Raw genomic sequence first — 17,207 nt, forward strand, 5'->3', positions numbered from 1 at the left:
AGAGGTTTAAAAAAAAACGTCCTAATTTTTAGGAATACAAGAAGAAAAAAGGGTGATTAACCAAAATTTAGCAATCATAGCTCCTAATAAAGAGTTTTTGGTTAAGTAAAGAACACAAATACATGGTGCAGGGCTATAGAGTTTAAGATTGAGATGGGGGAAACAAACTTAGTTTTCTCAAAGCTTAATATTTGCACTGGATCCTGGTGCCCAGAGAATTTGTAGAGCTTCCGGTGAGATGAGGCCTCTATTCCTAGGTCCATATCATATCTGGTAGCCAGACCTTATTAGTCTCTGCTGTTGGAGACTGCTGCTGAGTAAAAAAGCTGAGTGCTGACAGAACACAAAAAAAAAAATGTATATGTGCTGCCTAAATGTTTTGGGGGTACCTTGTTAGTTAGGAACTTACCAAAGTTTAGTTCGTAGCTCAGATGGGCAGTTGTTTTGTATGTTTTATGTCACAGAATTGGTCTATAAAGTCCTCCTGCACTGAAATGGTATTCGTTTTCCATTGTGTGGATCTGAGCCCCATAGCTCTTATTATTCAGGTTCTTTACTTCTTTTTTTAAACAAAGGCTTACCTCTTGTACCAGTTTATGGAATCCTCCATTGGACCTGGATAGGAGAAGAATTGCAACAAACTTCACAGATCACATTATCTCTGTTGCTCCATGATAGTGAGATCAGGTTTACACAAGTCAAATTCCTATCATGGCCTTCCCTACAGATCATTTTACCTTTGTAGCATATTCCAGAGATATTCCAGGTCAATTGAGTGATGTTACAACTCACAATTACTGCACAAGCCAGCTGAATGGTGTCAGAAGGAAGCAGTGAAGAAGCCAACAGTGTTACAGGGCTGTTGGCTTCTGTTGGGAGCTAAATGCATAGTTGAAATACATAAGTATGCATTTGTTTACTGTCTAATAAAATGTTATTCTGTTCAAACAGCTTTCTAATTTAAACACTCCTGCCAGCTAAAAAAAAAAAAATGATATCAGATTTCCAGCCCAGGTGGCAGCGTTTTTTCAAATGCAGAGGCCGGGCGTGACGTCATAACATTGTGCCCGGCCTCTGAATGATCATAGAGACTGGACCTGGACCGTCTGGTTCACTGGAAATTTCTATGTTCAACATCCGGCGCCAATTGGTTCCTTCTCTGGTTTGCCAATCGCGGGGGTGAGCCTGAAGAGCACCAGTGTCCCCCTCCCACCACCTGTAAGAATGATCAAACAGCTAAATGATCAAGCCGCTATCATTGTTCTTATGGTGTAGGGAATTGCCGGCACTAAAAGAAGATATCTGAATGATGCCTGTAGCTGCAGGCATCATCCAGATATCACCACTCAAACCCGACTACGTCATATGACGTTGGGCAGGTGGGAAGCGGTTAAACCAAATACATTACAATCTTTTACAAATCTTCTATAGATTTTCACATGGCCTACTGGAATATCTATACATTAAACAGATTGTCTAAGTAGTCCCTCACGCTACGCAGTTGTTGATAAACCTAATGGAGTTGAAAACAAAATTGTACAGTCATAATGAAACCTGTGTGGCTAGCTTCAGTCTGAAAAATGTTCGTTACCACCAGCTATATATTAACCACAGTTCACAGCAACTACGTAAGTGTGTAATGCAGGGGCATAACTATAGGGGGTGCAGCAGTCACGACTGCAACCGGGCCCTGTGATGCAGGGGGCCCATGCAGCCCCCTCTACATGTGGCCGGCAGCAGCATAGGCAGCTAAGGGTACCAGTGCACCATGCACACGGGTGGCTGGAGGTGGAGGGTGACTAGCAGAGCTCTATGCTCGACTATCGCACTGGCTGCTCTTTAGTTGTGCATTCCCCGCATGACCTGTGTCCTTGGCTTGCTCCTCAAGTACCCCTCACCTGCTCCATGCATTGCCGCTCAGTCCGATGTCTGTTCTCCCCAGCCAGAGTACCGCCCCCCCCCCCCCCCCGAGTCCGGCCCACACTGCACTGCATACTTCTCCCGGGTAAACAATCTTTAAGCACACAGATGCAGTGCAGCCCTATGAGAGCTCGCTCGCCGGAGGACACTGCAGGCTTGTTTGCCAGCCCTCCTCCTCCCCCGTCATACACAGATGATGAAAGGTCTTCCTGGGAGATATGATATGATATGATATGGGAGATATGGGAGATATAGGAAACACTGGATGGAGCCCAGGCCCAGGGCCGTCTTTAAGGCAGGGCAAAAGGGGCAGCTGCCCTGGACCATGTCATTGTCAAAGTGCCTGGTTTTGAGGTGGTTAAAGTTCTAAGACTAATCTATCTAGCCCTGAAAAGAAAAGAATCAGTACACAGACCTTTTTGGATGCCGCTCAGAACCGATCTCCAGTGGTGGAAGCTCCAATCCCATGCTTCGTTGTATAGAAGGGTGAAGAGGACACGTCCGTCAATGGAAGCCCCATAGTAACTCTCTGGGTGACGTCACTTCCCATTCATTTCACAGCTGTTGTAGACCGTGTCCTCTGCAGAGCTTCCGGCCACTGGAGATCGGCTCGGATCACTTGCAGAGAAGGTATGTATACAGATTTTTTCTTTTCAGGGCTAGAGAGGTTAGTGTTAGAATGTTGATGTCTATAGATGCAGGGATTTTAGTTTTAGCCTGGACTTCCACTTTAAGCTAATGCAACATGAACTATAGGTTTAGCATATGTGTTATTTGAATAGACTGCCTAATACATTCAAAAAGGTGCATACACTATTTTATGTCACAATGCATGCCAGTACATCACCATGTGTGGTGGTGCACTGCAATGCAGCTGCATTGGTATGCCATTAAGAATGAATGTCCTACCTTGTACATTACACCTTTCTTGTTTGGAGACATTCTTCCGGTCAGCAGGATTGTGTACTGTACACTGGAACTCCATGTCCCAGGAGTAGTTCAGTGATAGGTGGATTGTGTCTCCACTATCTTCATAGACAGAGTCAGTGTGCTTGTATATCCAGTTATAGTTCAATGGTGATGAGTTTGTTGGTACAGAACAATGAAGAGTCACATTACACCAGTGACTGGTCCTCTCCTCCATTACAATCATTATCGATGGGTCTGGGACAGGCTCTGAAATCACAGAACAGGGAAATTCAAGCTATACCATGTAATATTTGAACAGTGAAAATGTGCCAGAACTAATTATTTGTAAAATACAATATACTGTTTAGTTTTTTAAATAATTTTATAGTAAAAACATAAAAGAGATCAGCTTTGATGTAAATAATGGTAATAAAGTATTTATGTACTTTGGAGAAGCCACATTTGCTCATCCCATAGTCAGCTCTGCTTCCTGTTCTGCAGTGCTACACAGTGATTGTGCTTTACTGCTCCTTCCCACAATGCAAGTCTATGGGGCCAATTCACTAAACTTTATCACATGTGATAACAGTATCATATGTAGCACTGCCCCTTTGGGGGTTGTTTAGAATTGCATGTTCTTCTGCACAGTCTTGACCCTGTGAGCTTTTCAGCCCTCCTGACAATCTAGGTTCAGACATGTTGCGTATACCTTTAAATAACACACTGACACAATGCAGCATCTTTTAGGTTTCTCAGATTTACTTAATCAAGAAAAGAGTCTTAACCACTTCTGCACCGACGCACGCCGATGTACGTCCCTACTTTGGGGACGGATATCGTTGTTATGGTAGCAGATAGCTGCCATAACCCTGGTATTCCCGTGTTCAGCCGGTGGTCCGATACAAGATAAAAGTGGTCTCTATGGCGGATTCACCATGAGATCACTTTTATCGATGGCGATAGAGGGGCCCCCCTCCCGCCGTGATACGGGGCCCTCAGCCGCTTACCGGAGCCATTGGCAGAGGCAGAGGCGATTGGGTCTGTCCCCTGAGCTGACATGGAGAAGAGTGGGAGGAAGATGGCCCCTCCATGACACTGCAGGGTGGAAGCGACGTCATAATGTCGCTTCTGCCTATAGCTCTTAAAGAGGCACTTTGTTTTAAAAAAAAAAATTAAATGACAATTTTTTTTTTTATTATTGAATTTTTGTGTAAATATGAGATCTGAGGTCTTTTTGACCCCATATCTAATATTTAAGAGGTCCTGACATGCTCTTTTTCTACTACAAGGGATGTTTACATTCATTGTAATAAGAATAAAAGTGACAGATTTAAGTGTGAAAAAAAAAGTAAAAGGTAAAATAAATAAGAAAAATAATAATTTTAAAGGCGCCCCATCCCGCCAAGCTCGTGTGCAGAAGCGAACACATACGTGAGTAGCACCCGCATATGAAAACAGTGTTCAAACCACACATATGAGGTTTTCGCCGCGATCGGTAGAGCTAGAGCAATAATTCTAGCCCTAGACCTCTGTAACTGAAAACATGCAACCTGTAGAATTTTTTTAAACATCGCCTGAGGAGATTTTTAAGGGTAAAAGTTTGTCACCATTCCACGAGCGGGCGGAGTTTTGAAGCTTGACATGTTGGGTAAAATTTACTCAGCGTAAAATTATCTTTCACAATATAAAAAAATAATAATAAAAATAATTTGCTGTTGTCTTATTTTTTAATTCAAAAAAGTGTATTTTTTATTTAAAAAGTGCACTTGTAAGTCCGGTGTGCAAATACAGTGTGACAGAAAGTATTGCAACGACCACCATTTTATTCTCTAGGATATCAGAAAAAAATGTATAATGTTTGGGGGTTTAAGTAATTTTCTAGCAAAAAAAACAGTTTTTAACTTGTAAACACCACATCTAAAAAAGAGATAGTATTGGTATTAGTCAGCCAAGTCCTGGATAAACAGCCAAGACTCAATTATGATAATACCCAAATGCAATTAAATGACATATATGTAATATCTAACAAAAAATTACTTGTGTCACCACAGAGTGGTACTATAGATACAAAAAAATGGTGCATGTGCCACGTCCTGGTTATATAGTAACAGATAATAGAATATGGGACTTTAGACTTTATAGGCACACCAGTATACAGTTTAGAATAAAATATAATATCTTTAATACATAATATAGAATTGAACGAACAGTTGAGCCTAAAATTCACGCTAAATATACTGCCTGTATATTACGTATTCACCACTCAACCCAGTGCACTATCATAGGAATAGAATACATTCTATATGGTAAGGTTGACTCCAGATTGCTTGATGTGTTGTAGAGTTGTGACATAGCTACATTGTGAGTTGTGATACACGTCTAGTGCTTTTTCAGGAGCTTATATTATGTATATATATATATATATATATATATATACACACACACACACAGTAGCTCACAAAATTCAACACAGCCATTTATGTCTAAACTGCTGACAACAAAAGTGAGTACACCCCTAATTGAAAATGTACAAATTGAGCTCAAAGTGTCAATATTTTGTGTGGCCACCATTATTTTCCATCACTGCCTTAACCCTCTTGGGCATGGAATTCACCAGAGCTTCACAGGTTGCCACTGGAGTCCTCCCCCACTCCTCCAAGATGACTTCACGGAGCTGGTGGATGTTAGAGACCTCACGCTCCTCCACCTTCCATTTGAGGATGCTCCACAGATGCTGAATAGGGTTTAGGTCTGGAGACATGCTTGGCCAGTCCATCACCTTAACCTTAAGTTTCTTTAGCAAGACAGTGGTAGTCTTGAAGGTGTGTTTGGGGTCGTTATCATGTTGCAATGCTGCCCTGTGGCTCAGTCTTCAAAGGGTGGGGATCACGCTCTGCTTCAGTATGTCACAATACATGTTGGCATTCATGGTTCCCTCAATGAACTGTGTAGTAGAATTTCATATTAATCAATATAGTTTATATTAGTCATATTCATTTGCATGTGTTTTATTGATAATATAATTATTATTCATTATTATTCATATTATTATTCATATTATTATTATTATTCATATTATTCATATTATTATTATATAGTAGTGGTCTTATCAATATTATTGTTCAATGTTAAAGCAATAGTTATTCATCTTTATTAATGTATACTATGTTATTCCATAAATATAGAGAAAGTCTTCATTTTTAAATGTTGAACTTTAGATGACCTCTCTGCTTCATGCTGGTATTTTTTATAGGACCGTCACAAGTTTACTGGGTGAAAGTGTAATAGGATAGTTCATAGTTTTTAAGTTCACTAGTTAGAACAGAAACACAGCAGTTTAACTACAGTCTGATAAGATAATATTCCTTAAGAATAATAAATAATCATTATCAAGAATAAGTGATAACTTCTTATACGGGTGGTTTTAAAATAATTATGTGGACTATGGGAAAGTTATGTACATTAATTTAGTTTGACAGGGTCAAAAAGGCCGGCTTGTGCCCTCATTAAAACTGTTAAAATACATTGAATAAGAAGAACGCTGATGTGTATGTATGTATGTATGAATGTATTGATAATTAGACAATATTTAATTATTTAGTAGTTAGCTTTATGTATGCATGGGTATGTACATATGCATATTATATATTAATGTAAATAATATAGTACTTTTTTGTGAAACCAATATATGAATACATACACATGGGATTGTATAGTGAAAAAAAATAAGACATATAACACCTAAGGTGGGGTTATTGCAAATTCATTTTCCCAAAGTCACAAGTCTGTTATCCTTGAGTTGGTAAAGTCTTATTAGGACAAGGAGGGTTCGATTTAACATGACTGGGTGCCATACTGTCTCTATACAAGTATTGTAATGGATAAAACCATAGACAAAACCTGTTATAAATAATTTTAACATATAGGAATTCTGGGAATTAATAAGTGCGTCTGTATGACAGGTGTCAGATCTATAGTTAGTTACATTAGCATAGATCTTAGCAACCAATCATTCTGTACCTAATATGCTTGCATTGTAAGAAACAGTATAAATTAGACCTGCATCTTGTAATACTTTGAACATAAACCTGTATGTTCCCAACTGTTGTTAATAAACCTGCATCACTGAGGTCCTGCCTGGTTCGATACATTATTATTCTACTTCATTTGGTGGCCCATACAAGGACAGAATTACCTCAACCCCGATCTTGCCTAACCCCATGCTGGTGAGGCACTAAGCTCAACACAATATTGCGCAATTTATACCAGGTTAGCAGAAACCTATTATTAAAAGTTCTGCATTGTGTTTTGCCGTGTTTTGCTAGCGCTAGGAAGGGCATGTGGTTGTTGTTGGGGTATCACTGTCCACCAGGCAGATCTTTGTGATAGCAGGTTGGGTTTGCCTTAAGGTACATTGTACAAGATGAGATACCCTTGGTAGAATTTTTTTTTCATTAAAGGGGTACTCCTGTAAAGGGTTAGTTACTCTCTGTGTAAATCTAGGTTTTACATGCATGTTGGTTCCCTAGACTGCAAAAATTAGTCTGGAAGAGGTTTTGGGGATTTAGGACCCCTGGAGAACTTACGTTTACATGCATGTTGGTTCCCTAGACTGCAAAATTTAGTCTGGAAGAAGTTTTGGGGATATAAAGACACCTGGAGAACCTATGTTTACATGTATGTTGGTTTCTTGGATTGGCAATCAATCTAGATGAGGCTTTGGGGTTATCAGTCCCCTGGAAAGCACATATTTTTTTAGGATGAGTACTGATATGTAGTTAGTAAAAAAAGGTACCTTTTTATTGTCTGTGAAAAGATAACATAGAGCATAAAAGTTGTGGTGTAAAACAATATTCATGAGTTTAGAAATGTCAGGAAAGGTAAGACCTGACAGGTAAATAAGATAAATGTTTTGGAGCTCCATTTGTTAACAAAGTTAAAAGGTATGTATCATCTTTGTAATATAGGTGTATATATGTTTATATTTATCTGTTATCACAGTCTTTGTTGTCTGGGTACTAACTGAGTTAAGATCATGTTCAGACATTCCTGATCACTGTGGCAAGCAGGGCTTGGTGGTTTTTCATGTCTTGAGACAAGCGTTTTTGTAAGGAGAAGTATGCGCGTACAGTGCCTATTGGCTTTACTCTGAGCACTGCTGTCCATAAGTAATTACTAACTAACCTGTCAGTTTTAATCATTCCGTGAATATTTGTATATTTATATATAGAAAAAGAAAAAAACTGTGCTATGATAAAAAGAATGGTATACTAATTGTCCACAATAGAACTTTGTTCAGCTGTGGCTTGACTGTATTACATAATTACAGAAAAACACATAAAAAATTAGATAAGCTGGGCTAAACCATAAAACCCACATGAGATTCTATAAAGTGAGAAACCATTAAACATAACTTCAATAATAATGTGCAAAAAAAAACAAATGGACCTATTCCACCCCAATTAATAAAGAGTTGGGGTTATAGGATAACGAATCACAGTGAACAGCCATAAATAATATAGTAAACACCCAATGTGTTAGAATTGTATAAACGTTTAAATTTCAACAAAGTCCAATATAAATGAAGAGTCAGCAAACCTTCTACTGTGTAGGAAGTGCTTGATCCACCACCATATAGCCAAAATCACTTCTTACCAGAACTTCATGACCCCCCACTACAGAGGGTCACAAACAACATAGAACAATAGATTAACTCCCCCTTCAGAAGGGTCTCAGCTGTTCTCCTCCCTCCACCGATATCATGACCAGGTTATCAAACAAGTATCCTTAATTATCTCCCATGTGTTAGGTCATATATGCCAGTTCCATGAAAAAGAAATGAAGCTCCAATAGTGTAAAAACCTTTTAATATAACTCAAATATAAAAACAAAATTGCAAGAAGTGGTAAGAGTGGCTATATTTATATATAGTCAGGAATTTGTGTTCATATGTATTACTATTATTATTATACAGGATTTATATAGCGCCGGCAGTTTACGCAGCTCTTTACAACATTAGGGCAGACAGTACAATTACAATACAATTCAATACAGGGGGAATCAGAGAGCCCTGCTCTTTAGAGCTTACAATCTAGGAGGGGGGGGGGGGTCAAGTTATACAAAAGGGTAAGAGCTGTGGGTGATGAGCTAATGGAGAAAATAGTGCAGTTGTTAGATGGAGGCAGGATAGGCTTCTCTGAAGAGGAAAGTTTTCAGGGATCGCCTAAAAGTGGATAAATTTGGAGACAGTCTGACAGATTGGTGTAGCGAATTCCAGAGGATGGGCGAGGCTCGGGAGAAGTCCAGGAGGCAGATATGGGACAAGGTGATGAGGGAGATATGTATGAATACTAATGCTAGGTGAAATTACATTTTGTTAATGAATGTTCGCAAATGTAAGTTAATTTCTTTGTAATCTTTGTAGACTGTTAGGGAATATTGTATGTGTGATTAATGGAGGGAGACTGAGAATCTCCTAAATGAGGTTATAATAAGTCTGTAGTGGTTGTAAAGATGTTTGTGTGGAAGGACCCTGTGTGTTAGTTCTATGAGTGAATTGTAAAAAGTATGCAACTGATGCTGAATTCTGCATAGTGTATGATGAATATGGAAATGGTATGTATCTGCCATACAAATACAATTATAACTTTCTGTTTCATATCTTTGATTTTGTGACACTTATTATGTGTGTTTTTGTATGAGGTGTAAAATGAATCCCTATGTGAGTGATTGTATGTGACTTTCATGGAGAGGCTCGGGATTGATACATCTATGGTGACTGATTGACTTTAGCATCAAAGTTCAAAATGTTATTGGCACTGAGTGAGTGTGGAAGGCACGTTTCATTATTTTTTTTTTAAGACTTAGGAGAGGTCAAAAAATAAACCATAGTAATTAAATTAGGCTACTGACTTAGACAATATAGCAGTGACTGACAGAAGAGACCCATGCTGACTGTTACTGTATAATATTCTGCAGTATAGTATGTGCATTGATGGACAAAAATTGAAATGGTTTTGGGTTTAGCAAACTTTGTGGGAAGACTATAGTATTAAAACTAATGAAATGTCTGGACTGACTATATTGACCTATGACATGACCAGGGTAATAGTGACTGGTAGGTGAAGTCAAGGTTAAGAAATTATAAGAATTTTACATTTATTGTATGGGAAATAGTATTGGCTGGAAAATAGGAAATAAAATGTAAAAAAATAATCTATATAAAATGCTTCATACTGAAAACATGTACTAATAATGTTGAGGCATATTCTAAGAGTATTGTATTATGATAAAATGATATAGATACATGTATATTATTTTAGAGGATGTTGTAGAAGTAAAAGGAATGCACTAAATTAAGTTATTAGATAACATGATAGTGTAGGAGCCATTGCTTTGTAAGTTGCCCTGAAATGCTTGCCAGGGGCCTATTTTATCCTGACACTGACTATTTTTAATTTTTTACAACTATAATTTTGAAGTGTATTTTATATCCAGACAAATATGATGATCACAGAAGACATGATGCAACTTGTTACAAATGTTAATTGCTACAAAGGAAGGATTTCATGCAATAAAGGAAGAACTGGAAAGTCTGAGACTTGTATCTTTGCAGAACAGGTATGTACTGAACTTGTGTCTTACAACATCCAAAGCAGCTTTTGCTATGATACTGGACCAGAAAATGATGATCAAGAAGACTATGTTATTCTATAAATATAGAGAAAGTCTTCATTTTTAAATGTTGAATTTTAGATGAACTCTCTGCTTCATGTTGGTATTTTTTTATAAGACAGTCACAAGTTTACTGGGTAAAAGTGTATTGGGATAGTTAATTTTTAGTTTTTAAGTTCACTAATTAGAAGAGAAACACTTTGACAGCAGTTGAACTACAGCCTGATAAGATAATATTCCTTAAAGATAATAAATAATCATTGTCAAGAATAAGTAATAAAAACATCCTATACTGATGGTTTTAAAATAATTATGTAGAATATGGAAAGTTATATACTTTAAAGTGGTTGTAAACCCTTTAAAAAAAAAAAAAACCTGCAAGACAAAGGCATAATGAGCTAGTATGCATAACATACTAGCTCATTGTGAATTACTTACCTGAGATCAAAGCCCCCACAGCGGTCCTTGTTCACTGCTCCAGTGGCCTGACATCTCTCTGTGGGGCTACTTCTGGGTATCGCGGCTCCGGCGCTGTGATTGCGCGGGAGCCACCGGTAACGGCACAGTACAACTGAAGCAACGGCATGTACATGCCATTGCTTCAGTTTGCTTAAGTGCGCATGTGCCGATGACGTTGGCACATGCAAATACAGGGATATCTTCTAAACCATTCAGGTTTAGGAGATATCCAGTGTGGCTACAGGTAAGCCTAATTATAATCTTGCCTGTAGTATAAAGTGGCTGTAAAGGGTTTACAACCACCTTAATTTAGTTTGACAGGGTCAAAAAGGCCTGCTTGTGCCCTCATTAAAACTGTTAAAATACACTGAATAAGAAGAACACTGATGTGTATGTATGTATGTATGCATTGATAATTAGACAATATTTAATAAAGTAGTTAGATTTGTGTATGTATGTGTTTTTTTATATATGTATATATACTGTATATTATGTAAATAATACTGTACTTTTTTGTGAAACCAATATATGAATACATACACATAGGATTGTGTAGTGAAAAACAAATAGACATATAACATATAAGGTGGGGTTATTGCAAGTTAATTTTCCCAAAGTCGTAAATCTGTTATCCTTGAGTTGGTAAAGTCTTATCAGGACAAGGAGGGTTTGATTTAACATGACTGGGTGCCATACTGTCTCTACACAAGTATTGTAATGGATAAAACCATGGACAAAACCAGTTATAAATAATTTTAATAAACATATAGGAATTCTGGGAATTAATAAATGTGTCTGTTTGTATGACAGGTGTCAGATTTATGGTTAGTTACATTGACGTAGATCTTAGCAACCAATCATGTTGAACCTTATATGCTTGCATTGTAAGAAACTGTATAAATTAGACCTGCATCTTGTAATACTTTGAACATAAACCTGTATGTTCCCAACTGTTGTTAATAAACCTGCATCACTGAGGTCCTGCCTGGTTCAATACATTATTATTCTACTTTAGTGCTCTGTTAGGAACTGACAAATGTTTAGTTGGTGGCTTGGATGTGCAGATATTTTGTTTATTTTGTTTAAGCGGGGACGAGATAGTGATGTTAATCTAACAATTGGAACGCACGCCAAGGTGTCAATTTCAGACAATATATATGTCCAAATGTTCTACTTTTGTGAGTGCATTTGCTTTTAAAAAAATTTAATAAATTAAATGGAATTATGCTATGCATATCTCTCTCTTCATTGGATTACATATTACATCTATGATGAGAACCTGGTAATCGAAAGGAGAAAGAAGGAACCACATTCATCTATTTGTTAAGGATATATACCATGCTGTTTTGAACCATACTGTTGGTGAGTGTGAGTGGGGAATTCAGGAGGGGAGAGCGGAGTGGCACCAGGATTTTCATAAGAAAGATCATCAACACTGGCACTTTGTTTTGCACTTATGTACTGCTGTTTTCTTATTGGCGACGCAACTGAAGGCATAGGCCCGAGTGAAATTTGGGGCTTACTGATCCAGGGATGGTCCGGTGCCATCTCATCAGAATGGAGAGGCCCAGCAACTGAAGAACCCCAGGGGAGGACTCTTTCAGGAGAAGACCGTGGGCAAGGCTGGTTTGTCTGAAGGAGCCTGGAGACTTAGTTGAAGGACGCAACCTGGATCAACACTCATAGGGTTTTCGTTTTTGAACTTATCCACATCCCTCAGTAACGCTCAAGTGTATCTTAAAAGTCTGTGGCAGAGACTTTACCGAGCATCCCACCGGCTGCTAGGCCTAGTGAGAGAGGTCTATCCGGGGGTTGTTGAATCCAGTTGTGAAGCTGTTTTATTCTCTGGATTCTATTAATACTTTCACTCCCTAACCCTCTACCCTCCGTTAAGAGACTTTGTTTTTCTAAATAAATATCCCAAAAGATGACTCAGTGTAAGTTTCAACATTCTTTAGGCCATTTACCACGGGATCCCCAAGACAGAAGCAAGCACGTGAGGTAACGGTAAGCCCAAATAAAACCAGCAGCTCCTTCGGACATTAGTGCTACATATATAGTATTTATTTAATATACACACATACACTCACCGGACACCTTAATAGGTACACCTTGCTTGTACTGGATTGGACCCCCTTTTGCCTTCAGAACTGCTTTAATTAATAAGGTGTTGGAAACTTTCTCAGAGGTTTCGGTCCATAGTGACCTGATAGCATCACGCAGTTGCTGCAAATTTGTCGGCTGCACATCCATGATGCGAATCTCCCATTCCACCACATTCCAAAGTTGCTTTATTGGATGAGATCTGGTGACTGTGGAGGCCATTGGAGTGCAGTGACCTCATTGTCATGTTCAAGAAACCAGTGATTTATCTTATCCGGGCATGCAGCTGGGCAGGTCAGGAAAGTGGGGGGGGGGGGCAAGCCAGCAACCCCCCCGAACCATATCAGGCCACATGCCCTCAACATGGGGAGGTGGGTACTTTGGAGCGGGGGGGCTCAATGTTGATGTTGACAAGGGCCTCTTTCTGACAACTCTGGGCTGTGGTTATCACCAGTCCGTGATGTAGCCAGGTGCCCCCCCCCCTTGTCTATATAAGAAATGTCAAAGCAGAGTGGGCTTGTGGCAGGAGGCCTCTCAGGAGGTGAGAGCATTAATTTTGTAAAAATATTTTTGGTCCGGCGGGCAGCGTGATTGATGATGGATTTACATCCAGGGACACTATTTTTATTTTATTTTTAATAAAGGATTTGTCAAAAACTGCCTCTTGTCTTTATTACTTTGTACACTTTTTTGGTGAATGGGTAGGGTAAGTACCCAATACCCATTCACATGGGGGAGCTGGGATCTGGGGGCCACTTGTTAAAGGGGGCTTCCAGATTTTGATAACCCTCCTGCCCGAAGTCCCCGACAACCACAGCCCAGGGTTTATTGGAAAGAGGTCCTTGTCCCCATCATTATGGAGACAAGGTGCTTTGGGATGGGGGTCATACCCGAAGGGCCTGGTACAGACTGGGACAGGACCCCAGGCCGTTTCTTTTTTGTTTATTTTTTCACTAGCCGGATGTCAGCAATTGTAATCGCACGTCATTTTAAATGGGATTTAACTTGCTTTTTTTCTTTAGAAATTAAATTTTTGCTGTAGCATGTTCTATATCTATGCTACAGATGCCCTACTTTACAGGCACATTAAGAGGTCCCCCCTCCCCCATGTACTATATTTAAAGGAATTTTTCATTTTTATTGTTGCACTTAAAGTATAATTAAAATCACTGCTCCTGAAAAAAAAAATATTGTTTTCAGCGCAGTACCCAGACCCCCATACCCCTTTTATGGCCAATTTCTTGCATATGGGCCTTCAAAGTGGGCACTTTTGATTTTCCCTGTTCGGCTCCCATAGACTTCAATTGGGTTTGCCATTTGGGTTGGATTATTTCCCCTCTTCGAGAGTCCAGCTGCAAACCTAACGGGGTGTTGGGCCCATCGCTAATGTCCAATTTTGGTGAGCCTGTGCAAATTGTAGCCTCAGTTTCCTGTTTTTAGCTGACAGAAGTGGGACCCAATGTGGTCTTCTGCTGCTATAGCCCATCTACTTCAAGGTTCAATGTGCTGTCAGAGATGGTATTCTGCATACCTTGGGTGTAACGAGTGAGTATTTGAGTTACTGTTGCCTTTGTATCATCTCCAACCTGTCTGCCCATATTTTCCTCCACACAACTTCCGCTCACTGGATATTTTCTCTTTTTCGGACCATTCTCTGTAAACCCTAGAGATGGTTGTGTGTGGAAATCCCAGTAGATCAGCAGTTTTTGAAATACTCAGACCAGCCCATTTTGATGTTGGATTTGAACTTCAACAAGTTGTCTTCACCATGTCTAGATGCCTAAATGCATTGAGTTGCTGCCATGTATTTGGCTGATTAGCAATTGGTGTTACCAAGCAATTGAACAGGTTTACCTAATGAAGTGGCTGGTAAGTGTATATACAGTATAATATATATATATATATTCATACACACAGATCAGTTATGACCACCTACCCATAGCTCCCAACTGTCCCTTTTTCCTCCTCATGTGTCCCTTATTTTGGTCTGATCCATATACAGTAGTTATATATAAAATGCACTTCCACATGATGTAAAAGAAAAAACTGATTTATCAAACCAGGCCACCTTTTTCTATTGCTCTGTGGTCTAGTTCTGATGCTCATGTGCCTATTATAGGTACTTTTGGCTTTTGGCTCATGGGTCAGCATGGGCACCCTGACTGGTCTGCAGCTTTGCAGTCCCATACACAACAAACTATGATGCTCTATCTGCTCTGACACCTTTCTATTGAAGCCAGCATTAACTTTGTTCAGCAATTTGAACTACAGTAGCTTTTCTATTGGGTCAGACTCTACAGGCCAGCCTTTACTCACCAGGTACATTAGTGAGCCTTGGCAACCTTGCCGCTAGTTCATCGATTTCCCTTTTTTGGACCACTTTTTGTCGATTCTGACCACTGCAGACCGGTGACTGTCCCACAAGAACTGCATTTTTGGAGTTTCTCTGACCTAGCCCTCTAAGCCATTGCAATTCAGCCTTTGTCAGAGTCACTCAAATTCTTAAACTTGCCCATTTTGTTCTGCTTTCCACACATAAACTTCAGGGACAACATGTTCACTTGCTGCCTAATATATCACAGCCACTATTAGGTGACATTGTAACAAGATAATCAAGGTTATCCATTTTACTTGTCAGTGGTCATAATGTTGTGGCTAATCGGTGTACGTCCTTCATAGTCTGTATCACTATCATCCTAGAAGGTATAAGCATTTATGAGAGAGTGGCTCACCGTGTACTGGTTGAAACTCACTTATTGAGCTTCTAATGGAAATATTCTTTGCAATTGAGATGTGATAAACAGATATTTCCTTATATATGTCCTACAGCTTCTTCTGGTGTAGTAAAGCTATTCAAAGCTATTCATTCAATGACCTGAAAATTGGGTGTAACATTTCCGTTCACAAATGGCTTTAATCAGATAAACACACAGCTTTCTTTGTGAAAGAGACACTTTAAGGGCTATCCCAACATATAATTAGATTTTCTTGTAAAACCTTCAAATGTATACGTACCATATACCATGAGCATAAAACTTTCAAAACGATCCTTCTCTCCAATGAGAACAAATTGCACAGAATAATTTCCACTGTCCTCCATCCTGAGATCCTCGATATGTAATGTGGTTCCATTATGAAGCAATTTCAGCCGTCCAATAAACTGATTTATGTAGAACTTTGTCTGATGATTATCGATCTGTACAACTTTGTGTGACTTTACTTTGCTCCTAAAATTCCAGTTAATCTCTTGTAGCAGAGATGGGAGGCTCAGACTACTGGATAGATCTACAGACTGGTGTAGGAGTCCAATCACTGGGACAAAATGATCCTGGTTGGCTGTAGGAAACAAGACACATAAATCAGAGACAGAAGTCTTTAAAGCGGATCTTCTTTTTTCACTTTTCCATCTATTAATCTTCTGCCCTTGTTGTTGTTTTAACTTTGGGTAGTAAAATATTTTTATTCAACTCAGAATTAAAAGAAGCTGGAAGTGCCAATATTATGGGGGTGATGTAGGGTGATGTGAGGAAGTATAGTTATAACTGCCAAAGTAACAAATATGCCCAAAATAGAATTAAGTAGAAGTAACTTTCTCTGAACAAGCCTGCTGTGCCTGCAAATACACTTAGAACTGCACGAGGTCGATTTATGCACTGCGCATGCGCACGAGGCATTTGCGCAAGTTCAAGTGCTTTGGTTCACTGCGCAGGCAAAATCTTAATAAATGTCAAGCCACGTAGATGCATTTGTTAAACAGGCGCACCTCTCAACTTGACTTTTTTTTTTTGCGCTGGTTCACTTTTATGTTTTTTTTAAGACTATTTGCACACAGGTCATGTTAGCATTAAGTAAAAAAAAATTAAGAAAAAAAAATGCATGGGGGTCTCCCGAAATTCCATACCAAGCCCTTCGGGTCTGGTATGGATATTAAGGGGAACCCTGCGCCAAAAAAAAAAAAAAAATGGCATGGGGGTCCCCCTCAAAATCCATACCAGGCCCTTCAGGTCTGGCATGGATTTTAAGGGGAACCCCGCTCTGAAAAAAAAATGATGTGGGGGTCCTCCTCAAAATCCATACCAGACCCTTCAGGTCTAGCATGGATTTTAAGGGGAACCTTTCATCAAAAAAATAAATGGCGTGGG

At 39.2% G+C, this 17,207-nt stretch overlaps 1 protein-coding gene across 1 annotated transcript in view; it reads right to left on the reverse strand.

The window, feature by feature from the left end:
• LOC143942905 (CD48 antigen-like) overlaps nt 1-17,207 on the reverse strand; it is a 46,935-nt gene that overhangs the window by 6,908 nt on the left and 22,820 nt on the right. Inside the window, exons 2-4 of the mRNA XM_077464324.1 lie at nt 16,081-16,401; nt 2,830-3,096; nt 582-615 (exon numbers count right to left, since the gene is read on the reverse strand). Of these exons, the coding sequence (XP_077320450.1) occupies nt 582-615; nt 2,830-3,096; nt 16,081-16,401 (622 nt within the window). The remainder of the gene's footprint in view (nt 1-581; nt 616-2,829; nt 3,097-16,080; nt 16,402-17,207) is intronic.

The sequence above is a fragment of the Lithobates pipiens genome, unplaced genomic scaffold (assembly GCF_037356315.1).
Source record: "Lithobates pipiens isolate NorthernLeopardFrog02 unplaced genomic scaffold, aLitPip1_a1.2 Scaffold_30, whole genome shotgun sequence".
Lineage (NCBI taxonomy): Eukaryota > Metazoa > Chordata > Amphibia > Anura > Ranidae > Lithobates > Lithobates pipiens.